The sequence below is a fragment of the Dermacentor silvarum genome, chromosome 6 (assembly GCF_013339745.2).
Source record: "Dermacentor silvarum isolate Dsil-2018 chromosome 6, BIME_Dsil_1.4, whole genome shotgun sequence".
Classification (NCBI taxonomy): Eukaryota; Metazoa; Arthropoda; class Arachnida; order Ixodida; family Ixodidae; genus Dermacentor; species Dermacentor silvarum.
This window is the reverse complement of record NC_051159.1, coordinates 61,597,427-61,623,569: the sequence shown is the minus strand read 5'-3', so window position 1 is coordinate 61,623,569 and position 26,143 is coordinate 61,597,427. Positions and strand designations below refer to the sequence as shown.

The 26,143-nt window shown below is 45.0% G+C and overlaps 1 protein-coding gene across 2 annotated transcripts; it reads left to right on the top strand.

Moving 5' to 3' along the window:
- Positions 1-247: 247 nt before the first annotated feature.
- Positions 248-24,784, top strand: LOC119455049 (probable cytochrome P450 49a1). 2 transcript variants are annotated; one of them, XM_049668849.1, is made up of 9 exons: positions 248-453; positions 5,197-5,434; positions 7,033-7,223; positions 11,094-11,295; positions 12,903-13,062; positions 13,155-13,324; positions 14,704-14,782; positions 18,617-18,823; positions 24,034-24,784. In XM_049668849.1, the coding sequence occupies exons 1-9, from the start codon at positions 267-269 to the stop codon at positions 24,166-24,168; spliced, it is 1,569 nt and encodes a 522-aa protein (XP_049524806.1). In that variant the 5' UTR covers positions 248-266; the 3' UTR covers positions 24,169-24,784. The 2 variants fall into 2 exon arrangements, with proteins under 2 accessions (XP_049524806.1, XP_037572489.2); XM_037716561.2 differs by lacking the exon at positions 248-453 and adding an exon at positions 4,481-4,911.
- Positions 24,785-26,143: the final 1,359 nt, after the last annotated feature.

Here is a 26,143-nt window from a genome sequence, read left to right as displayed (position 1 = left end):
AAAACGCTAAGAAACGCTAAGTAACGCAAGGCTGAGGAAACAGCTACGCTGTTTCTTCAGCCTTGCACCACAATAGTGCAAGCGGCCCTCATTTTTTTAATGGCCTTATTTTTGTGCGCCGGTCGTCGCTCCCTCGTTTTTATCGTCTTCTTAACGCCTTTTATCTCGTTTTTATCGCCCTCTTAACATACTTACACGTGCGGTCGCGAACAGTCGCACTGGCAGTTGGACGCTACTGCTCTGGGTTTACTGACAGTTGCATTGGAATGAAGCGCCTAATCCAAACCTTTGCTTCTCGGGCAGCTGCTTCGAAAGCGAGATTTGCTACCACAAGCCCTGTCACTGCAACAATTCCTAATAGTTCATCAACGAACAGGAAGCATTTCGGAGAGATACCCAGAATTCCAGCGCTACCAGTGATCGGAAGTTCATGGATATATTCACGTTGTTTCCGTAAGTTTGATCTGTCATTCTTACGGCCTCCACTACCCATTCTGTGCGTACTAGACACAAAATCAGAGCGATCCACCGGTAACTAGCGCGCTCTTGCGTTCTATTATACCAAATATTATAGGTTTAGAAAAACGAAAAGCCAAGCTTTTAACACCTAATTCAAGGACGAATACTCAAGGTACTCTCAAATTCTTAATAGAACATTTTATGCACCAAGGAAACCTTATTTATCAATCGCATTCACATGATACAGAAAAAATTCGACAAGAAACCGGGGTTTCCTCAATAATTTCTTGGGAGAAACGTAAAGTGACATACCCCTAAAAAATCGTTTCGAATTTCACTGTGTAAACCATGACTACAGTGTCTGTAATGCTATAGTTTCTATTTCTCATCCCATCATAACATAACAAATAAATGTTTTTATGCAACGTACATTCCCCGTACGGAATCGCCTTTTAATTTTCACGCTACAGACAAGCTCGACGAGGCTTAGGTTATTTAGAGTTTACGAAACACAGCCTCTGGAATTGACAATATTTCGCCACGCATAGTTAAGCTTGTAATAGTTATCAGTCACCAGTCATCACGTATATTGTCAATAATATATTTGCTATGGGTGTTGTTTCACCATGAATGAAATTTGCCAAGTTACCACATGACAACTCAAAGGACAGGAATAGCATTAAAAACTACCGTCCAATTGGAGTACTGTCATTCTTCAGCAAAACACCCGCCAAATTATTTGCGGAGCACCTCATGACTACATGGATAAGCAAACATTATTTCTTGTCGCCAATTTGGTTTCAAAACAGGCCTTTCCACACAAACTGCCGTGCCAACATTTACAGATTAGAGAATCAATAGACATTGGTTATCCTGCTGCCGGATTATTTATATACTGTGCGAAAGCTTTTGATTCTTTTATTCACTTTGTGCTAAAAATATATAGAGACAGAACGAACATGCTGATATCTATGTGAATCAAAACTTTAGTGATGCAGGTAAATAAAAGATTTGAAACTAGCGGCAATGCGGACAATTTTTGTTAATTTTCATGCTATTCAACAGGTATTCTCATGAAATGTTAAAGTTTAGCTACCGCGAAGGGTAAAAACTTTATTCTCATGCATTTTTTTTTGTTTATGCACCTCATAGCTCTCAATTACGCGATGCCGGAGAGCATGCACCAGATCAGGCGCATGCACATTGTGAGGCGCAGCTATGTCAGAAGGACCAAGACGACCCATGGTCCTAGTGAACGGATGTATGGTGACGGCAGGTGTATGCAGGAAAAAAGTACGACACGCATCAAGCAACATTTAGGGATTCTGTACTTCCTGTGTCATAGTGAGACAATCCCATTCTGGAGGCTGGTTAAGAATGGGCACACACCCAGGAACACACACTGATTGGCTAAATCAAAGAAAAATAAAGAAAAATCAAAGAATCTGTTAAATTTAATTCACCATTCCATTAACAGATAGGTGAGCTTTAGAGATGCATGTGAACCATTTATATGTTGAGATTTCACATATGAAGTTGTACGTTTGCTAATAAAACAAAGGTTGAATTACTTTGTCGGCATGCAAGGGTTATGTAGGTCACTTCGATGGTACAATCATATAATCATTGTATATATAGTATATATCCGGCGAGATAGCGACCGCCCGAACGGCCTGGTAGCCATGCCAAACCCGGGAAAGTAGGCAATAGAATCTTCGCTTTAAAAAATTTATTTCGCTACAGCATTAATGAGATACCTTATCGTATTTATTGACTAACGTAACAACTAATTACGGTCGATCAACATTATAGTTTACAGGCACCTAAATAGGGAAAGCCTCGATAATCACCAAACTCTACAGCAAATATTTCATACATTCCTAAAAATTTATGTAATCACTCATTCACAATGCCCAACCTTGCGCACAATGTAATTTTCCCTCTGAATATTGTCTTGGGTATACAAAGAAAAACTTAGACACTTATAAACTTGTGTAAAGCTTTCTCTGCCGCTGTACCTTTTTGTTTTATTTATATGAGCTGTTTTTTCTTTACGAAATTACGATTCATCAAGAGCAGCTACCATAAATGTTTTTTTTTAAATCACAATCGGTAGTGACTTTTCAAGAAATATTTTGGGTCCCAAAGGTGTTTATTTTATACTTATTTTAAATGAATTTCCAACTCTCTTCATTCGCGAGAACGTCTCATTGACGTTCCATGTGGACTCTCTGCTGATTCACGAGTACCGTAATCAATATAACGCGTTTCGTTAATTTGTGGAATTTCTCTCGTCATGGGCCAACAGATTCGTATTTATTTTTGTCAAATTCCGTGAGTCGGCAAAGTGGTGCCACCTATTTTTGGCGAGATAATGAGCCGTCACGTAACTGTAACCTGCGCAGAAGATTTTTGTTAAAAGCTAACATTTCGGACAACTGCTGCATTTAAAACTAAGTCATTTAAATATTACACGGACGGAAGAACATCTTGTTCAGCTTGTTCAAGCTGAGTCCACTCGCACGCAAATTTGCGAACTCAGTATTTCTGCTGCTCCATAAGAAAATAATCAATTTTATCTATGAACTTTTACATTCCGTCAAACACCGATCTCGGTGCACTCAAAAAACGCTCCTGCATACGTCATTATTTGCAAAACCCGCAACTAACCCACACACATAAAGCGCTACATTTTCATCAAGTTTAAGTTTCCTGCAACTTAGGGTTCTCTCAAGACACTTGGAAACAGCATAAACTAGATAAGACTAGATAAGAAAACGCTGTATTTCATCCACACTGTTTTAACTTTGCAGATAATTTGCTGTGATGATTCATTTTATTTTAAAGGTTAGAGTTTGGTAGCTCTTTTACATGGGCCAGGGCAACGGGCTCACTTTTTCGACTCTGGTAAACCACACTTATAACGTTCCAAAACGCTTGCGTACGTAATTTATTTCAGTAGCCGCAATTTAAACACACTTTAAGCTTTGCCTAAACATCACTGATTACGTTACTCTCATTCCCTCCAAAAATTAATCAAAGGGCCTACTTTTGTTTACCGAGGAGACCGACTACTAACCTCGTATAACGCTTGAAAATAGGAGGAAAGTGTTTTCGTAATTACTTGCAAATCTCATGTTTATGCTAGGAATGTTAAGGCTACCGCAGACATCACACAAAACATGCCCCAATTTCCACCGAATGTAAACTCGGTTTCATGCATAGCTACTTTGGGGATCTGGCAAACGTTGCGCATAATGGCCGTATGGCAATCTGGAACGATTGAATAAGTAATTTTCTAAAAAAGCTGTAACTAACGTACATTGTACGTCATCCACAACCCATAAGCCGCAATGCATGCAAATGAAGCTTCATTAATCATGTTCAAAGCACATGATTCACCAATGCACTTCTAACTTTTGGTACACGTCACTCATAGCAAATCACTCTTATTCTCTGCACATATAGGCTTCTTACCATTTTCGTGCTCCAAAGACAGCAGGTATACTTTACAAGCGTTTCAGATAATGCCTTTAAACATGCATAAACAAGGGTTTAGCAGTTTTTATTTACAGTGGAAGCACCAGCTAACCATCGCCCACCTTGGGACGAGGCGAAAAGAACACCTGAGCGCCAAGGCTTTATTTAGCAGACGCTTGTCTGCTAAATAAATGTTTATTAATAGTCGTAATTTACCAACGAACTTACATTTTGCCGGCATATTGCACCTACAATTTCACACATTTACTCAAAATAAAAACTCATTAGTGATCTAGTTCTCTCGCAAAACCGTGAAAACACGCACGTGATGCTTTCGAGCACTTCTAATGGCTCTAACATTTTCACTGTAAAGCAGTGCACACACGTGACATGGTGTCGTATCTGCCTCTGTTTCCGTTTTCGGGTGTGGGATATTTCGTGTTCAACAGTTGGCAGTTTATAAAGCAAAATGCCCTCTTATTAGCAGCAGCTTTTGACCATCCTTAGCCCCGCCAGATGTATTACCTGTACTGGGGGCCACTATAACACACTCAAGCTGTTTGTAAGAGCTCTTTGCCTGGGTGGCAACGAACAATTTCTTTGCAAATAAACAAATCTGTATGTGAATTTCAAAAATTCAAGTCCTAATATAAGGTCAGAATGTAAGGTACATATCTAAGAGTTAGGAGTGTATTTCGAATAAAGACGAAGAGCGCAAAACAGACATGCACATAAGAGCAAGTTACAAATGAACGGCTCTCTTGCATTAAATATTGTGCTGTGTATGCGCGCTTGCCTCGCTCCGCTTCATTAAAGCCTTCTCTATTTTTCTCCGTTTTTTAATTATTATTATTCGCATGTATTGTCATCGCAGAGGCTTCGCACACAGCAAATTGTATAATCTTACTCTCGCCTGTTGCTGCACACCTGTCCTCCACTGCAAATAATCTTAATATGTATCGATACCCGTGTGTAACTATATCTAGATCCCATCAATATCTTTTGCTAGCTATGCAGGCACATATAGCTAATATTCAGATGGCCGGCACCACTACGTGTTGCTAACTTTACTACAATGCGCTGCCTTCTTCAACACCATGTTTCCGTTTTATGTCAAAGAGCAGCAGTCGCTCAGTTGGTAAATTAGTTCAGTGCGCCAGACACAATCTCTGCCGGCATTCCAATTTCGCTTCGTAAATACATGTGAGAATTGGCAGGAAAGATTTTACTATTGGCTATGAAGTAAATTTCTTGCAGGGAATCGCCACCCCGATGAAAGACACAAGGTCTCCATGGAAATGTACAGGAAATACGGGCCTATTTATGTCGAAAGGCTACAAGGTCGGTACTCGCTGGTGCACATTGTCAAAGGCACAGACATACGGAAACTACACCAGGAAGAAGGCAAGGAACCGTTCAGGCTGGGTGCGACGCCCTTGAAGCACTACCGTACATCCCGGCCCAAGTACTACAGTGACGTCGGTCTTCTGAATCTGTAAGTCGCTCTCATGCGCGCGCAGTGTACGGCTTGCCTATCAATTAACATTTGCGTCAATTTGGGTGAATATTTCACGTTCAGGTAACTCTTCGATCCAATGAGGCCTGATTTCAGCGCCGAGTGACACGTTTTTGTTATATATTAATAATATCTATGGTGTTGTTTCTTGAAGCTCTACAATTTTCCTCGGCGGCAATTTCTTCCGTGAATAGAACGTTTGGGAAACAACATGTTATGTGAGCTAAGCGAGTAAAACCTGGAAATAAATCAATCGTAGAAATTTTATTGTTGTCGGGGGGATTTATTTCATGAATACGATGTCACTACGGCAATTTTGGATAATCAATGAAACTATGGGAAAGTGAAGGAATTTTTTCAGGACGGGTGGTGTGTGCTGATTCCTTATGGGTTGCTTAAGCAACTTCTTCACGTGAAACACATGCAAGCTACATCTACAGTATTGGTGAGCATGGACTTTGGAAACTTTCCGACTTTGTGCTGACTACGGTGAGAATGGAATCCACCGATATATCTGACGCAAAAATTTCCATGATGGTTCATATTACTGGATTTTTGTTAATTTCTTCAACACGTCTTTTTTATATTCCGTCGGGATTTTGGATGTCCCATAGAGAAATACAAGAGGACATGAGACTATGCATGCATCTGTATTTCTGCCTACCCACCTAGTGGAAGAGTTCTGTACTTTTGCTATGGCAAGCATTATTTCATAAGTTATGAGACCTTTTATTTCCCCTCCACCAAAGGCAACATTGCTAAGGCCTGTATCACGCCTGTATGCATGTAAAACCCAAAAGAAACAACAGCTTTACGGGCGAATCAGTTTGTACTCATGATGGTGCAGTGTTAACCGACCAAAGAGTTCACGCACAATCGCTGAATAACTATTGGATCAGCGTTCGTGTAGGTGATGTTATCTTAATTTCCTACTGTCCGCTAGGCTCCAGTACAAATACGAAGCTCGCCTAGTTCTGGCAATATGTTTGCCTTGCATTTTCGGACTTAAGCTTTCAGGGACTCAGTCCAGCTGCCTAGAGGAGTTTTTAGCCCTGAAGACCATTGAGAATTTTCTGGTGAAATAAACTTTTGATTATTGATTGATTGATTGGATCGTCATCACTCTGTTAGCCAAGCAAGACCAAGCTAAAATTTGGGCCAGAATCTGACAATTAGCATACTCACGATGAGTAGGCAAGGGAATAGTCACAAGGCTTTACGTATTGTTGATGTAGATGATTTTCTACGGCCACAAAAATCAACGTGAGCCGCTCACTACACTCGCCACAGAGCACACTGGAAGTCCATGACGCCGATACATCTCAAGTATCGCTAAACCTAACTTCGCTTTGAGTGACGTCGCATGAGATGTGTTTTGGTTGTCACTTCCACATGACTTATTTATTCTGAAACACTAACAAAGTTACATGAGAATACTTTCTGGAAGCGCAACGTGGGCTTCTTCGCCAGAGCCGTTATAGTATCGCTGCACCGTGTTCCATACCAGCATATACAAAAAGAAATAAAACAATGCTAACGAGGTCTATCTTTGTGTGTGTGTTTTTGGGTGGATGCAGGCAAGGGAAAAAGTGGCAGAGGGTCCGGTCGAACACGCAGCCACACACGCTGAAAGTTCGAACGTCAATGACATACGTACCGGCCATGCATAGAATCTCCGACGAAGCTCTGACTCTCATCGATGAGGTCATGGACAAAAACGGCGAAGTAAAGAATTGCTTTCGTATCCTACAGCAATGGGCCCTGGAAAGTAAGTTCATCAGAGATTCTGTACGCGACTGAGATTGTACATATTTGAGAATAAGGCGAAGGATGCTGAATAAGTGTACCTTGTGACGTCGTTGTATTCAACGTGTCAAACTTTCTCAATTACAAATATGTCACACGAACAAGCATGAACCATAGCTTTTGTGTCCCTTCCAAGACCGCATGTGTAATGTGTTGGTGTTAAACAGTGTGCTAATAATGTAGTTAACCTTTATATTAATTTAAACCTTCACGCATTCATGCCAACATACGCTTTTCACACGGCGCTTCCGTCATCACGTCATTGATGGACCAAAACGAAGCTTACACACTGGCTGTTTGGTAACGCTTGTCAAAAGTTTTGCTTGATGGCGTGTGGTATCGACACGTTCTTTTAACAGCGGTGCTGCTCTTTTTAGAGCGTGCGCCGTCGACGACAGCGCTCTCACGCAGGAGCAGAGGCGGAGAGGTCACGTGACCCGCTCGCCGGGAGTAGAGGAAATCGAAGTGCGCGCCGGAGTAGTGGAGAAGAGGCGCCGGGGTGTAAAAAAATTAGCGTAGCTTGCACTGGAGGCGCAATGCTAAAAAGCACCAGAGCTTATGGGCACCTAGCTAGTCCTGGCTCTAGGGCTAGGCTAAGCACTATCAACTCATCCCCACCATTTTCCGGAATTTTTCGATTATTCATTGATAATCAATTAGCTATTGATTGGCTATCGATTGGCTATCGCAAGGTATTGGTCACGTATTTGGGCTAGGCTAAGCACTACGAAGTCATTCACAGCATTTCCAGTAATGTATTGACTATTGGTCGATTTTCGGTTAGCTATTGATTGGCTATCGCAAGGTATTGGCCACGTATTCGAGCTAGGCTAAGCACTACCAAGTCATACCCAGCATTTTCCGGAATTTATTGATTGTTAATTGATTCTCAATTAGCTATTGATTGGCTATCGATTGGCTATCGCACGGTATTGGCCACGTATTTGGGCTAGGCTAAGCACTACCAAGTCATCCCCAGCATTTTCTGGAATTTTTTATTATTTATCGATTATAGATTACCTATTTATCGGCTATCTATCGGCTAACGATGACTGACTAAGCTTAAGTAGTCCCAACCATGCTTAGCTATTCCTATAGCCAGGCTCAGCTTCACTAGTTCACAGGGGTATGTGCCATTGTGCTTGGACCCTTTCTGCACCACCGCCAGCATCAGCCCACATTTTCTTTTCGCACGTTACGGACTAACGCTCGGCTTAAACAGCTCCGCTGCTAAAATTAGTAGCCCTTCCCCTGTCGAGAAAATGGGGGTAAGCGAAGCTTGTGTTGTGTTTCTTCGGTGTTCCTCCGAACGAATTGCACTGACGAGTACCACGTTGTGCTCGAACCACAACCGGTCACACGCACTGCAGCTGGCTCCCAAGTTCCGGTTGAGAAACTCGCGCTGAAACCTGGCCGTTACACCGGGGAAGTTGGCGCTAGGGTTGCCGAGGCGTGCACCACCGTTGTCGTGTTCCTGGAGGGCTAGACGACGCTGACGTTTGGTCTCAACATCGCGCTCCCGCAACTTGGGGTCGGGGGCTCTTCGCTGACGTTTGGCCTCAACATCGCGCTCCCTCAACTCGGGGTCCGCGGCTCTTCGCTGTCATTTCGCTTGGGCTTCGGAAGCCCTCACGCTAGAATCGGCACGTTGACGAGCTCTTTCCTGAGTGAGTTCATTCTGAATGGATTTCCATGAAATTTCTTCAAAATTAAATCTGTCCATTACGTAAGACAATGAATGGGTCATACCCCCTTAAGCAATGGCCAGCTCATGCATGCGTAAATGCGGCCTCCCCATTAGGACGACAGAAGAGAAGTAAAATTCTACGCTGGAGTGATTAACGGCAATACAGCCAGGTGTGGAAGCAGACGACGACGATGAACGCGGAGCAGTGGCACGAGCGCGTGCCGGCGACCTTTGCAGCTCTGAGAGCAGCTGGTTTATTAGGGGCGAAGCTCCTTATAGCGGCACCCGTTCGTCCCCGTCGTAGTAGGTAGCCACGTCTAGTTTTATGAATTGCTCAATAGATGGCGTTGTGTGTCCGTATATGTATGTATACCCATATATACATATATATATATATATATATGTATACGTATAGTATAACCGGAAGCCGATTTCCGCTTCCGGTTCCACTTCCGGTTCCGCTTCCGTTTCCACTTTCGGTTCCGGAAGCCAGCTTCCGGCTTCCGGAGAACGCTTCCGGCGTTTTATGAAAAAAAAAATTCCGAAAGTTGTGTCCATAGCGCGGAATAGAACCAGGGACCCCTCGCTTCCGAACGCGCGGCGCTAACCACTACGCCACGAAGCGCACATAGACACACGCACCACGATGGCAATAAATACCCAACATTAACGTAAGGCCGCGTTTCTAGCGCGTTTCTAACGCGTTTGTGCTAGCGCGTTACGGCCCGTGTAAGAAGCTGGTGTAAGACGCTGTGGCCTCTCCGCCTTACCTTCAACGCGTTTCGAACGCGCTGCCCAAGGCGGTGGCAAGTCAAGTTCAAGTCGGGGAGCGTTTATGAATACGGGGGGTATACTCTCTCAGCAGTCATGTGATGGCGTCGGCAAACGCGGTGCACGTTCCGGCATGTGTAAATGGCTGCGTAAGACGCTGTGGCCGCTCCCCCTTACTAGAGAGTACTGCACGTTTCTAACGCGTTTGTGCTAGCGTCCCCTTAAGCGGGAGATCCGATGATTCCCTCCGGAGCTTCGCCCACTCATCATCATTCACCCCGTGGATATGCTGTGATTTTTTTATCGTTACATCGCCGGCGCAGGCTTGGGTATACAAGCTTCGCTTGAAAAAATCACCGCCCCTTCCACTTTGTGAAGATGGCCGAACAGCGAAGCTGTGCATTCGCGGCCGTTTGGCTGGCCTGAAAGGCGCTACTTGCGGGGGATGGGACTCCTCGGCGTCCACGAGCGACGGCGTTCCTAGCGCGTTGCGGGAGATGGGATGCGTCGGCTTCCACAGGCGACGGCGGGCCTAGCGCGTTGCGGGCGACAATCGCAAAAATAGAACGACCCTAGCTCCACTGTTTCGACAGATTTAACTTTGTGAAACTGGCTGCATTTTTTACATACAATGTGAAATAACTTTTGTTTTTCATATCTTTCTTTTTTTGCTTGTCTGCCGTTCCTGAAACGATGATGATCGAGCTCTTTGTGACCGTTTAAGGTAGCGTCCAGCTTGACGACGATAGGTGATGGCTATTGTTCTGCTGTGCCAACGGCAAATTGAAACATTGACAGTCACTTCAGCATACGCCAAAGAGGGTGAAGGCGAAAGCCTGCGTGCTCAAGGGACTTTCATTAAATTAATTGACGTTCCAATTCAAATGCGTTGTTACTTCCTATGGCTTGTTGTTTCCGACCAAAGGTGCCGGGTTCGAGTGCCTTAATTGACGCTACCTTAATTAACGGTGCCTTAAGTACCCTAGGCCTAATTAACACCAAATATCGTGCGTTCGAGTGCCTAAATAACTCTACAGTAATTGTCTCTTAATTAACTTCGCCTTAACGCCAAAGGTGGTGGGTTCGACTCCTATATAAGCTCGATGATTTGACTCCCACCGAAGGCCGTGGATTCGAGTGCCTTAATTAGCGCTATCTTATCTGTTTTTGCCACGGTGAATGTATCTGGTGAAGCTACCTAGCTACCTAGCTTCAGAGCATAGAGCCATGCTCTGCGTCACAGTGATTTGGCAAAGACACTAGTGGCATACGCTGCTAATCTTGTTACGGGACTGCTCAATGTAAATATTTTGTTAGATTTTCCTTTCATCACGACACGCGTTTATTACCCTCTGAATATTGCTTTCAACGCAGGTGTAGCTTCCGTCACGGCTGACATGAGGCTGTGCTGTTTGAAGGACCCGCTTGACCCAACATCTGACGGTGCCGCCATACTAGAGGACATAAAAACTGCTTTTACTTGCATACAAAAGCTCGGCTACCGGTTTCCGTACTTCCACTACTTCAGGACGCCCACTTGGCGACGCTTCGAGAAAGCTATGGACGACTTCACAGAGTAAGTGCCGCCTGGTATGTATTGAAGAATTTAAAATAAACTTATCAAGCTTGAAGGTATCACCTATCATAGGAACACCTGTAATAACTAACGCGGCTCGATCGACTCTTTCTAACAACTCCACCGCACGGACAAGAATGCAAACGAATGTTCTGGTAAGGAAGCATGCGACGACGGCAATGGTGCGCCACGTGACCAGCATCACCGGCCGACCAGCATATCGGACGATCATCCAAGGGGCGCCCCTGCTGGAAATACGCTTTGAATCCTGGCTGGAAGGTTGGGAAATGCAGCCGTTCTGGTAGCGGCTTAGGTGGCGGTGGCAAAGTCTGCAGTTGAGATCGGGCAATTGCTCTTGCGTACTCGAAAGGTGCAGTTACAGGCAGTGGATAATGGGTTTGAGGGATAGCTTTAGAGACTTTCTCTTGGATGAAGCTGTGGAGCGTTGTTGTTATAGATGGTGACGGCTACGCGATGCAAGGCACCAAAGTCCTGGCGGGTGACCTCTGCGCGAACACACTCCTCAATTTTGTAGCGAGAGCTACATTGGCCGCATTCTCACCGTTTCGCTGTGACTGGTGGCCGCACCGCGAGCTGAGCTGTTGCCTAGCAACCGCCGCAGCTGGCAGCGGAGGCTTTATGGCAGCGCCGCTCGCCGCGCCATCCGGCGGCGTCTGCTCGAGTTACCACGGCGCGGCGACTCGCCGCCGCCGCCGCAGTTGCGTTGCAAGCGTAGGCCGCTTGCAACCGGCATGACGTCAGAGCAGCAGCCGGTGGCGTCGTGTGCTCGAGTTACCATGGCGCAGCGACGCGCCGCCGCCACCGCCGCAGTTACAGCGGCGGTGACGTCATGCACCTGGCATGACGTCAGAGGAAGAGTTGGTGAAACCGCATTGCAACAGAGGAGGAGCCGGGGTTGCATCGTATATATAGAAGGGGCAGCTCGGTATGATTCGTCGGCAAATATGGAAAGTTAGTCAGAGAGATTGAAAGAAGCCAGGCTTCCTCGTCCGAACGAAGCCAAGAGGAGGCAGCGAGCCGAGGAGACGGAGGAAGAACGAGCCGCACGCCTCGAGAAGCGTCGTTAGTACGAAGCGGTCAGGCGAGTGGATTCAGATGAGGATAGCACCCGAAACGTGTTCAAGTCGCTGGACGACAACCCCTTATCCTCCCGCCTCGCCGACCATCGGGCCGTCTTTGTGGCAATTGAGAAACAACAAGATGAAGACTTTCAAAATAAATGCGTTACGCTTTAAAAATGTCTAGTCTTTAATGTAACCATAACTTAACGAGAGGTAACAACCAAACCTAAACACTCAGACGTACGAAGCTAAACGATAAAGATGTAACCTTAGAGTTTGACTCCGCAGTTCTAGGGTGAACTAGGAGCGGCACTTTTTTTGAGGTGTATTAAGAAGGGATGTTGGTGAACCGGTAGCGGTCGCAGATGTTCGGCCAAGCACAGCAACCACATGCTGACGCAGGTGGTGATGCTGCTTAGGCACAGGCTACTATTTTTTACGGTTGTATTGTGTTGTGCTTTACTATTTTCGTAACTTCCTGATCTACACTTGTTATAGCTAAATACGTCACTTTATATTCTCTAGGCGCACGTACCGACAAATCGAAGAAGCAGCCGGGCGTATAGAAAGTCGAAAGCTGGAAAGTGAGCCGACAGTATTGAAAAGCCTGCTACTTGAAAAGAAGTTGACATTTGGAGAAATTTTTACATTCACTAGCGATTTCATTCTCTCAGGCGTTGATACGGTAAGCAGTTGAGTACTATTTATTTACTATCCTTATCAGCGAGCCTGACATTAAAAACTGAAGTATAAATCTGCTGGGAAATACTTTTTCAGACGGCGTTTGCAACAACTTGCTTGCTGTTCCAATTAGCTAAGAACCGAGAAGCTCAGCAGAAAGCGCGCGATGAAATTCTGGATGCTGCTCGGGAAAAGTCGGGCTTCATAGCGCCAGAACAACTTGAGAAACTGCTGTTCCTGAAGGCGTGCCTCAGAGAGAGCCTAAGGTGAGCGAAGCACTCGTGGACTCAGCAGTGATGTTCTTTTTCTTTTTTTTCTTTTTTTACCCACATGAAATGAAATATGCATAATTCTCGGGTTTATTGAGTTAAACGTCTGTTAATTTGACTTTCTCCTTTTTTTCTACAAGCTACTAGTTTGCTGCGAAAGCGCCCATCGTCCTTGTGGCGAAAATTTCATTATTCATATCTTGAAATGCGTGAGAAAATGGACTACGGAACCCTTAAGAAGACCTTAGATTGTGTTTATTTGCGTCATAAGAATGCACTAAACAGCCTGATCCCCACGTTTAATGAACTTTGAACGTATTCGTCCTAAATTTTTGGCTAAAAACTACCTCTTCTAAGACATCCCCTCCCCCCCTCCCGAAGCGCACACTATGATATACCGTTAGTATACCGTAGGTCCTACCGCAACGTTTGGCTTGACTCAGCTACGCCATGTCGAGAGAGCCAGGTATATAGTCACCTGTAACGGAGTTGGAATGCAGCACACGAAATTTCCTTTCGGGTGGTGCATTGAAATGCATTGGTGCTCCAGTTACTTTTGTGCTTCAATGCATAAAACGACGTTTTTTTTAACAAAGTAACTGGAACGCCAACGCATTTCTCCGCAAAGTTCGGGAATTGTGTCATCCTGAGAATTCGTTCCTAGTGGATCCGCTTTGCGAACTCCACAGCTACATTTGTAGATTCCAATTTGGGCCATAATATAAATAGTTAATTGCTTAATTAGCAAATTTTTGTTATTGGTCGATAATACATTTAGTTTTTTGTGCAAGTAATGTCCACCTCTTCGAGTAGACCAGCTCATGAATTAGAATTGTGACATCTGCCACAGGCAACCTTTAAAAATTTTAAAGCGTTCCCTGAAACACCCTATTCCCCTATATTGCCCTATAGGTTTCACCCTCACGCTCTGAAAAAAAAATCAACATTATATTAGTATAGTTGGCTTACCTGGAAAGACCATTGCTTTATCCATTGCTCCACATGGCTTTTATGCTGTCACGCGTTACTGCCGTTTGTTGGGAAATGTAAGCTGAACCAAAAACACAACTTCATCCTATTGCTGACACATTATTTTCGCATTGGCAATGCCAGCGCTGTTTAAGAAATTCGTAATATTAGAGTTTCAGAAATATTTGTTCGTAAAACTGACGCTATTGACGTTTTGGAGAACTAGTCTGTACATGTACCCAAGTTTATTGCTTCCATTTTGCTCCTCTTTAAAAGAGAAGGCGTGTAAAATAAAAGCGATAAATGTTGTATCATGCCACCATTTGCAGTGCTCAGTAACCTTCGTGTCTAAGAATTGTTAGTCTTTTTGCTGCTCGGTATACATCATGTAATGATTTTAATGGCAGGTTAAACCCACCTGCTCCTGGAATCTACAGAATACTGGACCATGACGTTGTGATGTCAGGCTACGTGGTCTCAGCTGGGGTAGGTTCCACTTAAAATTTTCATGCTTTTATCGTTCGTACTTTGAACACCAAATGCCGTTGGTAGTATTTAGATAAATGAGCGAAGCCGTGCTTCTACGACAATTGTCAGCTGGCGATCGATAAAAGCCTCAGCCTACAGCCAACGTTTGTAAAAGGGTTGGTTTCGCCAAAGCAAGAGCTTCGTTTCTAGGTAAAATTTGTGTCGTGTTTACACTTGAAGGAAGCTCACTGATTTGATGTTTTTCTAACTCAGTTTTTATTATCGATTAGTATGTTACTAGAAAGTTACGATTAGCATTAGTATGTTACGATTACCCTTCTTTGCTTGCTTCCCCTACATTGCAGTTTGCAGTCGCGCTTCTCTAGAGTGTTTACTCCTGTGGTTCTGTTGAACTTGAAAGCGGATCACGTGAACATAAAACGAAGGCGATGCGCTATCAAGTGGCATTTCTGGACATATCTTCTCAAATTAAACTCTTCCTCTTTCTGCACCACCAATTACGTATGTACACCAATTACGTGTGTCATAATCACTTGCGTATATACTACATATGAATCTCGCACTTCTCACCATTCTTACGGCATGCACGAGTTTCACAATTCATAACATTAAACGAACTGAAAATTGGAACGGTGAAGGTTTGGGCTAGTTGGTTTTTCATGAGGCTACGTGATGTAGCGCAAAGAAGGACGAGGGACACAGAGAGACGAGAACAAGCGCTTACTGCCAACTAGAATTTTATTGTCTGATGCAAGATAATATATGGGAAGGAGCAGAAGTACAAGCGACATCAAAACAAGATATCATCATTACGGGCCTTTGTAAACGCTGGCGTTGCCTAAGAATACCAACTCCTTTCGTGATCAGGCCAGGGATAGCTTACTATGCATGGGCAATCTTCACGTGCCATGCTGGCCCATTCAACAATGACGCGCGTGCGCTCATCCATGCGCTTAAAGATTACTTTTGTTTTCTGCGCATCTGCTGCAATGGAGGGCTAGAAAACCTTCCTTTTCCGTTCCTAAGGTTCGTTAATCTGTGTCCCCCGTCATGCTTCGCGCTACACCACATAGCCTCATTAAACGAATCTTTACCAATCCTCTGAGTAATGAATCTCCCCACCGCCAAATAACATGTGCGCTACTCCTTGAATGATAATAGCCTTAATGACAATGAACGTCGCCTGGGATGTGTTCTGCTTGAGTTTTTGTGTTGTTCAGGATGTCAACACTACTGAAGAAGCACATGGAGGTCTTTTTGCACTCATACTCTGTATCACTACACGCACATTTTAAACATAACCATGGCTGGTATATTCCCTTTACCTTAATCTTTCACGCCTGTTTAGCCTATTCGACATCGCTTATATCAGAGCTACATGTATGCTAAGCTTGGCATGTCAAGCAACTGTTAAGCTGGTAAAGACGAGTCACCTTGTGGAACACTTGGCTCCGTGCTGAGGTTATGCCCTCTCTTAATGAATTTGTCTCGATTTTCCTGTGACTCCCTTTTATTGTTTGGTGTGCGCGTATCACATTACAATTTCTATTCACGCTTTTTGTTTTACCGCAGCAGCACGTGACTAAGACAACAAGTAGTCGGCGTCGCCCTTGATGTCGGCTACTCCCAAACATACATTTAGTTCTGAAAACAAACAAGTATATTCTATGGAGTAAAAAACCTACTTAAACCGTTGACGCAAACTATAACAGGTAATGGCAAAATAAATGTTTTATGCGCACTCTAAACTGTTTCAAACATATACTGTGCCACTCCTAATCAATCAGGAAAAACTCCCACGTTTCGGACTTGGAAACGGCAGTGAAAAAAGGAAAATAAACGAAAGCGAGACGGACAGATTAAAAAATAAAAAAGAAGAAGACGCATAGCCATCTAGCAGTGAACACGTTGAACGAGTTGACAAGTGTGGTCCGTCGGTCATGGCTCCAGCATAAGGGCTGAGGATTTTAACAAAGGTTTCCGCGCAAGACGACAACTCCCCAGTAGCAAATCATGTAGCGAATTTATAGATCTGGTTGCTCCTAAGTGCTCTTTGTCCCTGTCCGGCTGCCTTCAGTTACATTAGGTCGAACATCACGATTAGCTGACACCTTCTCTTAAGAAATATTGTAGCGTATGATCATTTTTGTGAATGCGCGCCCATGCTTCTAACACCGACGTCGACGGAACTGCTATGTTTGTCAATCGGCTTTGTGAGCGAACTTTACCGCTCTTTTGAGGGACTTTTTGAGGACTGTAAAATCATCCTATAATGGCTTAGCGTAACACGTTTTACACAAGAGGATGAACAGCAACAACAACAACGTCTCCTCGAAAGGTCTTCAAACTAAACACGGGTGCGACTTATTGGTGTTTCGCAGCACTCCTGGCAACTCCTGCAAGGTAGAAGGAATACTGCACTTGCAGCTACTAAGTGCCTCTTGCACGCGGGGAATGCTTTAGAGGGTTCTGTTCCGCCTGTTGAGGCAAGCGTTCTTGAGGCAAGCTTTGGTACTAGAGGTCCGTTGTTCGAATCCTGCCATCGGACAAGTTTATTTATGTTTATTTATTGCATTATATCTGTAGATATACTCACCAAAAACCGGGATATCACGGCGATGGCGAAAATTCGCCTTGAGCGTCCATAGACATTTCTATCGCAAACAAACAAAACAGATACAAGAAGGGTTTACGAATGCTTTTGATTATACTTCGAAGGGACGGGTATTTTGAGGGATTTATGTAGTGCGTACGGGTAAGGCTTTGACTCAAGATTGATCAATTGTAAGTACCAGAAAAACATGAGCTTCTATTAGAAGCTGTTTTTTCAACGAAGAGACAAATCACGCTGTTGAAGTTTCTCTGTAGCGACATCAGAATAACGGCTGCTTAAGCACACTCATACTGGGATAACAAGGGATGTCGTCTTCGGGCACCTTTCTCGGCAAAGCACGGCCAGACTAGCAGTAGTTTTCTCTTCACCGAGTTCGTTTAAACGATGTTATTTTTAATAATCGTGATGATAGATGACGAAACGCAGGCAGGGTTACTATACTTTGTGCGGTTTCCTACCTTATACTCGAGGAGACAGAGATGTGTGAGCGAAATTAAGACAAGATTTCAGACAAGTCACACACACTATCAACAAGTCGCAGCGCGTCTGCGGCCCGGTATTCAAGTCTGTCACTTTCAGGCACTTTGTAGCTGGTCTGGCTTTCTGGGTTGACGAGATGCGATACCAGGGTCTCTGGACCCTCGCTTCGGCAAAAGTTCGACCATCAGGTCAACTCAAGGCACAGTGGAAAGTGTGGCGTTGTTTTTTTTTTTCTCTCTTTTTTTTCTGCGGGAGCAGTTGCTAGGAGCTGATCAGTAATTTCTCCACATCTGCACTAAGCGCACATAGGTAAATGACTCGTTCAAGTGCGATAGCTTTACAGTAAATTGAAGGCTACTCCGACTCACAGACGACAAAGCAGTGTTGCATGCATCATTATCATTTCAGTTACCACAAAATCTCTCCAGCTAATGAGAATAAAATTTGCAGTGTTATTTGGTATGAAATGAGCAATAAAACAACGTTTTACTGAACAATAATAATCAATGTCTCCTACTGGTTACGAAGCTGCGTTTTACTAATGGGCTATAGTGTTGTTTCGCAAACAATTCTTGAAGAAGAATCTCTGTACACTATCCCTCGCTTAACAGCTACGTTTTAATGACACGTGTTTAGTTTTTTTAAAACTTGCGGTTGGGCGCGTGATTGTATGTTCACTATGTATATTACCTTCGGAAAGATCCCAGCAATCTTTTTTCTTCATTTCTTTTTCTCAGGTGCCTATCTTTGTAGATTACTACGTTGCTGGACGCATCGATGATAATTTTAGCTTTCCAGAGCTCTTCCTGCCTGAGCGCTGGCTGAAAATGCCGCCGGAAAACCTGCACCATGACAGATACGCATCCCTTCCGTTTAGCTTTGGACCACGAATGTGTCCTGGCCGAACAATAGCGGAGCTCCACGCGTGCCTTCTTGTCGCCAAGGTACGTATGAATACGGAAATTCAGTGGCGTCTAGTAGTGAGCCGATGCGCCAGCAAAACTCAGCACAAATTATATATATATATATATATATATATATATATATATATATATATATATATATATTGTTACGGGGTGTGTAGAAGCCGTTTATTGCAGAGAGCCGTAGGGCGAGTGGGTGCGGATACTGCACGTCGCCTTCTCTTAATCGCTGCTCTCCTAATGTTGTTGTTGCTGCTGATGCTGCCGCTCCACTACCTTTGACGCACTGTAACATGGCTCCTCTCGCAGACGAAGCCCTCCGGGCGAGTAGTCAGTGGGGCCTTCGTTGAATAAACGGCTTCAGGCGGGCTACATGCGTGATGTCGGTCTTCGATGACCGTCTTCCACTGGAAGTGAGGCGCGCAATTCTATTATTCACCTCGCTGAGACACTCAAGCACAATAAACGGTCCAACATAGTCAGCGAGCAGTTTTAAAGACAGACCGCGTTTACGCACGGGAGTCCAAAGCCACACTAAGTCACCCGGTTCATTAGAGACTTGCCGATGTCGACTATCGTATCGGGATTTGTACTGCTTTTGCGAAGCTAGAGTACGTAATCGAGCGATGCGCCGAGCCTCCTCCGCTCGGCAGAGAGTTTCCGCGATACAAGCGTCGTCGTGACTGCCAAAAGGAAAGATAGTGTCCAAAGTGTACCTCGGCGGACGAGTGTGAAGCAGGAAAAACGGACTATACCCAGTGGTCTCATGTTGCGCGGTGTTGTATGCGTATGTGACGAACGACAATACTTCGTCCCAGTACTTGTGGTCCGAGCTTACGTACATGGAAATCATGTTCACAAGTGTTCTGTTCGTGCGTTCTGTCAGCCCATTACATTAGTTTGCGGGTGATAAGGCCTTGAGTGTCGCAGGTTGGAGGCGCACAAACGTAGAAGTTCTTCAGCAACATCAGCTGTGAACTGACGGCCACGGTCGCTAATGATCACTCTAGGGGGACCATGCCGAAGTATAATGCAATGCAGCATAAACTGTGAAACCTCGCCTGCAGTTGCAGAGGGTAGTGGTGCCGTCTCGCAGAACCGAGTCAGGTAGTCGGCACATACTATGATCCAGCGGTTGCCTGTGGAAGGACGTGGGAACAGTCCTATGAGATCGATGCCTACTTGCTCAAAGGGGGAACTGGGTAGCACCACAGGCTGTAATAAACCGGCTGGAGCTGCAGTAGGTCTCTTGTGACTTTGACACTCGGCGCAAGTGGCTACGTATGTCTCCGTGGTCCTGCGCATTTGAGGCCAGTAAAACCTTTCTTTGGCTCGATGGAGTGTCCGCGTGGAGCCTAAATGACCTGAAGTTGGATCATCGTGCACGACGTGCAAAACAGAAGAGCGGAGGGCTTCTGGCACCACCAGAAGAAACCGTGCACCTATCGCGGAAAATTTCTTCTTATACAACAGTCGATCCCGAACACAAAAACTACATTTTTTCGCCGTTTTTTTCCTTATCCTCGGCATGCATCGGGATTTGCCAGTAGCCGGATCTCAAGTCTACAGAAGAAAAGTAAGAAGCCGAATGAAGGCAGTCTAAGGCATCATCTATACGCGGAAGTGGGTAGACATCTTTCTTGGTAACATTGTTTAGCCGCCGATAATCAACACAGAATCGCCAACTGCCATCTTTCTTTTTAACGAAGATGACAGGTGCAGCCCAGGGACTCGCGGACTCCTGAATTATCTCCTTGGGCAGCATTTCCTGAACTTGCTCGCCAATTATCTTGCGCTCAGTCGGGGATACTCTGTACGGCTTCTGTCGTATAGGGTGCGCTGATCCGCTATTTATACGATGGCGTATTCGAGATGTCGGAATTTGGGACGTCGTGTCAGTCTGCGAAAAGGCAAACACTTGCGAGTGCTTGGATAGAACATCCAGTAACGTGTAGCGCTCACTCGTGCTGAGCGACTTGCTCACCATCTGAAGTAGTTTCGAGTCCGATGGCCAGGGATGGAGGGACTCGTCTGCAGCTCCGATTACAGTCAGTAACGCCAGTGTCTCTTCTTTGAAGAGAGCGAGCTTCATGCCAGAAGGGATAAGTATGGGCTGGTCCGCATAGTTCATAGCCCATAATCCGGAGTGTCCTTCAACTGCCGACACTAAACAATGCTGAACCAAAACGTTCTTCTTTACACAGGCCGAATGACGCGGCTCCGTCGCGGCATCAAATGTGGCGGGGTTGGCACCAGAGCAAATGACCGGAACGCATACAGCGCATAGTGGGGGAATGACGATGTCCTCCGAAACACAAAAGGCACCTTCTTCACGTGGCGAGTTCTCCGTGAGTCCTGTTATAACCTCGCGTTGTACCGAAAGCTCCCCACTTCGACAGTCAACGGTTGCACCACACTCCTGCAAGAAATCGATGCCTAAAATATCGTCATGCGTGGATCGAGGAATAGCGGCGAATTCAGTGGTAAATACTTTGCCACACAAACACACATCCGCAGTACAAGCACCGATCGGGCACAACGTGTCACCACTAACACTACGAAACGTGGAAATATTGTTCCACGAAAACATCACTTTTTGTTCCAGTAGGGCTTTAAAATTTAAGCTCATCACGTAAATTTTTGCCCCAGTATCCACAAGAGCCATTGTAGGTATATCGTCAACAAGCACGTGAACTTTGTTTTTCAGCATGAAAACTGGCGGAGCAATGTCGGTTGGCAGCGAACGGTATCCAACGACCTCACCCCCATCGGCCGCACTGCCTAGTTTTCCGGTGGTGGGGAAAGCCGGTGACGCCGCGGCGATGGAGATCGCCGAGTACGTGGAGCAGGCGGTGGCGTTAAGCTGCGATCGGAGGCAGGTGACGGGTTCCGGAAGCTGCCTTGACGAATTCCACGATTAGTTGGCGGGCGTGGAGGCCATGACGCGGAAAAGGGTTGATAATTTGACTGGTACGTCGCTCGTGAAGGTTCTCGGAAAGGTCGGCGGCGGTCGCAAAACCTGGCGATGTGGCCAGGGACCTCGCAACTATATAGCACACACGAGGAGGCCGAAATCCACGGTGCTGCCCAAAGCCTTCGTTTCCGCCATCGAGCATGGGGTATCGGTCATGATCGTCGTATTCTCTGTACCCTGAATAAGTGGTACGGTACCGCTGCGTCGGATAAGAAGTGCGGTGCTGCAGCTTGTTGTTGAAGCGTGGCCGGTTGGTGGGTGCAGATGGAAGCACAGCTCTATAATCATCCACGTTCGCCGCATTAATAGAGGGTTGCCACGACGTAGCTGGTAGTCCGGGCTCGTTGCCTCGCGAGTCGCCGCTACCATAACGGCCGATTTCGTGGCACCGGAGGAGCTCTTCCCGAACTATCTGTCGTATTGCCGACGACAGATCGGATGGTGTGCTCGCGTCAACGCAGGCCAATGTCGGCACATTAGCCAAACGGCCAAATTTCGGTGCCACGCGACGCATCTTCAGTGCTTCAAACGTGCGACAATGTTGGATGACGTCGGCCACAGATGTCAGGTTTTCTTTAGCAATCAAGAACTGATATACATCTTCAGCTATGCCCTTGAGAAGATGACCCACCTTATCTTCATCAGACATGCTAGCGTCCACGAGTCTACATATCTTGAGGACCTCTTCTATGTACATAGTACAAGTCTCGCCAGAGAGTTGGGCCCTTTGGGACAGAGTCTGTTCAGCTCGCTTCTTACTCGCTGCGGAGTCCCCAAAGCACTTTTTCAGTTCTTGGACAAATGTATCCCAGGTCGTAAGCGTGTTCTCGTGGTTGTCGTACCATATGAGAGCAGTGTTCGAGCCGCAAAATGCCAGTAGAGCAATCGATGAGAGCAGAGTGGGCGCTCAAGAAGTCAATACCAAGAATGACATCATGTGGACAAGCGTCGAGAACAGCGAAGAGAACTGAAGTGTGGTGGCCGGCAACAGTAACGCGGGCAGTGCACATACCAAGAACCGGTGTTCGGGTGCCGTCAGCTACTCGCAAAGTAGGAGAGACGGCAGGTGTCAGCACTTTGCGTAGGCGGCGTTGGAGCGTAGAGCTCATAACAGATATGTGCGCGCCAGTATCAACGAGAGCAGTAACGGTCACGCCATTGACGAGAACACCGAGCAAATTGCGTCTTGAAGTAGGGGTCAAAAGAAGTTTGGCGGTCCTTGTCGTCAATGCAGCCTCACCTCCCGGAGCTGGACTGGCTAGTTTCCCGGGTGGTGCCCAGAGTAACCCGGAATAGGAGTATTCCAAGCTTATCACTTTCATTTAAGCTTTTTGGTATTATCACTTTCTTTTAAAAGTGATAGCACCACGTACACAATTCAGTATTCTAAGGCAGATTTTCTTGAATATTAGCATTTGGTTTCAATTGACAATTTCTTCATTCGCACACCGTTGTAGTTTATACCTTCGGAAACGCCATGGCAAAATTAGAAACTTGTAGGGGTATCTTGCCACGAGGTAATGTCGAAGTCTTATTTATAGGGGCACGCCTTGGAGCATACCAGGAGTCAAAACACTTGCCTAGAAGGATACACTAAATGGACACGGTCGGCATTTTTTAGAGATATGGAGTGTGCGGTCAGATAAACATGCTGGTATGATCTAGCGGTTGAGGAGGAATTAGTGGAGCAAGTGCATAGTCGTACTAACAGCCTCGCTATGGTGACGTATACTGGTGTTGTCAGTGTGCAAGTTTTCGTAAGTGTGACAAATAAGAGGAGCAAAGTTACCCTGAAATCTCCACTACTTATCTCGGCCGCAACATGCATTGCTATGACATGTCATTCTGTCAGTGCTTGTATTAAGCCGTGCCGACAAGTAAACTGCAGGAGCATTTTAAATATGGTATTAAAGGAAGCACACCAGGCAAGACCTGTATGATTGCCTGATTGAACCTATTGCTTGACTTAAGGTAACAGATAGTTTCTTGAATCTGAATAGGGTACGCTGTGGAGTTCAACAGAATCTGAAGCTTTGCTGGAATTGTCACCAAAGCGATATAAATCAGATAAATTGGAATGCACCAAGGAAAAGTCCAATTGCGGCCCTATATTCGACTCAGCAGTACTTTCGTAGCTTCAAAGATTTAAAAAAATTGATTAGAACTTCCATCAACTTTGCACGGAAGCGCCGCACATTGACTTTCAGCATTCACCGAATAACTGCTGTGTTTCTGATGCCACCTTTACTCCTTGCAGATTTTGCTGAAGTACGAGGTTCATTGTGAGAAAGAAGACATCGATTTTCATGGAAGGTTGGGCAACGTACCAAATGGCTCAGTCGACTTCTTTTTCAAAAAAGTTTCTTCACCAGCTGTCTTAAAAGTGGCTTAATGCGCAGATGTTAGGTATCGCTCTAATCATACTGCGCTGAGACATCGTGGTGGTCCAATGTAATTGTAGCCTGTAAGCAGGGTATTGCGATAACTACGAAAAACGCTGTTTGCTGACTAATTGCCTCACAAATATAGAGGAACACTGCACTGCAAAGCAAGACTATAACCGAGCGGCCGAAAGTAAGGGACTACCCGGAACGAGTGCCAACAAGTCATGCCAAAAAAAAGTGACAATGGTGGTTGGGACGCACCAACGATTGCACACTCTACGGTGTTGTTTAAGATCCTAGTGCTGCTCTGGAGCCGTGGTGTAGAGGTAAATGCTTGCTTCCCGCCCAACAGGCCAGACTTATACACATTACAGAAAAGAAGTAAGCACAATTACTTCACTACTTCATTCAAATTTGGAATTGATTACAGTAAGAAATTACTGCCCCAGAAAAATAATTGAGCAATTACTAAATTTAAGCCTTTACATTTCTGTTACTTGCCTCCCAACTTTTATTAACATTGCACAAATGCAGTAAATCAACTAGCTGATCTGGCTCCTTAACTGAGTCATTTGGAGCTGTTATACGTTGTTTATATTCATTAACCATTTCCTTTTAAAATTTTCGTCGCTCATCTCTCGTTTTTTAGTGAAACCAGCAGCAGTGACACTTAAAGCTCACTCGATGTGTGCGTTGCAGGAAATAAGGGTGGTGTTGTAACGTATGAACACATTGGGCATGCGAAAATAAAGTTGTTTTTGCGAACACAAAAATGCGAAAATAAAGTTGAAGTTGAAGTTGAAGATTGTGGTTATTGAAATACGTGATGATCACGTGCGAGTCCTCTAGGAAACACAGCGTTTTATAGCTGTTGAGACTTGGGGAAGGAGCTCTTGAAAAAGTCATCCATAGGTGATCCCCTGGTATCAACATTCTAAGTGGCCGTCGCTGTCGAGCCATTAAAGCGCCGTTTCAATTTGTCAGCCAACATCTAATGGACCTTCTCCCCGTGCAGTTTACTCGTTAGCCATTGAAACTTGAACAACTAACTGTAACGGACGCCAGCAGGTGTTCACATTCCTTGAAAAGGTGGCTAAATCTGTTATGTAATTTAAAATAAAGCTGCGTATTCTCTCCAGCCCTAAAAGTAGTGTTCGTGTGTAAAAGTTGCAAAAATAGGTGTATGTAAGTCAAGTATTGAAGCGATAGATACATGCCCATTTCACAGCCAATAATTTCTGTCTGTATCAGAGAGGTCATAGGCTGCAGTAAACGATGAAAAATTTAGCGGCAGTTTTTACCGCTTATCAGGGTCGCTATAAGCGCTCCCAAGAAGGGTTCGTAAATCGGCAAGGTGGACACCTTCAGGTGATTGAGGCATAATTCCAGGGCGCTAATTGTGGGAAACAGGTAACCCATGCATATGCGAATATCTCAGCAACCTTCGGTTTGCAGATGACATTGTCCTATTCAGCAAAAATGGAGATCAATTACAACAAATGACTGAGGACCTTAAGCGAGAAAGTGCAACAGTGGTATTGAAGATGAATATGCAGAAGACAAATATAATGTTCAATAGCCTAGCAAGTGAACAAGAATTCAGGATCTCCAGTCAGCCTCTAGAGTCTGTAAAGGAGTACGTTTATCTAGGTCAATTACTCACAGGGGACCCTGATCGTGAGAAAGAAATTTACAGAAGAATAAAATTTGGTTGGAGTGCATACGGCAGGCATTAGCAAATCCTTACTGGGAGCTTACCACTGTTAAAAAGAAAAGTGTAGAATCATTGCATTCTACCGGTGCTAACATATGGGGCACAAACTTGGAGGTTAACAAAGAAGCTCGAGAACAAGTTGAGGACCGCACAATAAGCGATGGAACGAAATAAGTTAGGCCTAAGGTTAAGTGACAGGAAGAGAGCGGTGTGGATCAGAGGGCGAACGGAGATAGCCGATATTCTATGCTGACATTAAGCGGGAAAAA

Coding starts and splice junctions, on each gene's coding strand:
- LOC119455049 (XM_049668849.1), top strand. CDS start 267: ATGAAGCGCCTAATCCAAACCTTTGCTTCTCGGGCAGCTGCTTCGAAA. Junction 454..5,196: donor GATATATTCACGTTGTTTCC/GTAAGTTTGATC, acceptor AATTTCTTGCAG/GGAATCGCCACCCCGATGAA. Junction 18,824..24,033: donor CGTGCCTTCTTGTCGCCAAG/GTACGTATGAAT, acceptor TACTCCTTGCAG/ATTTTGCTGAAGTACGAGGT.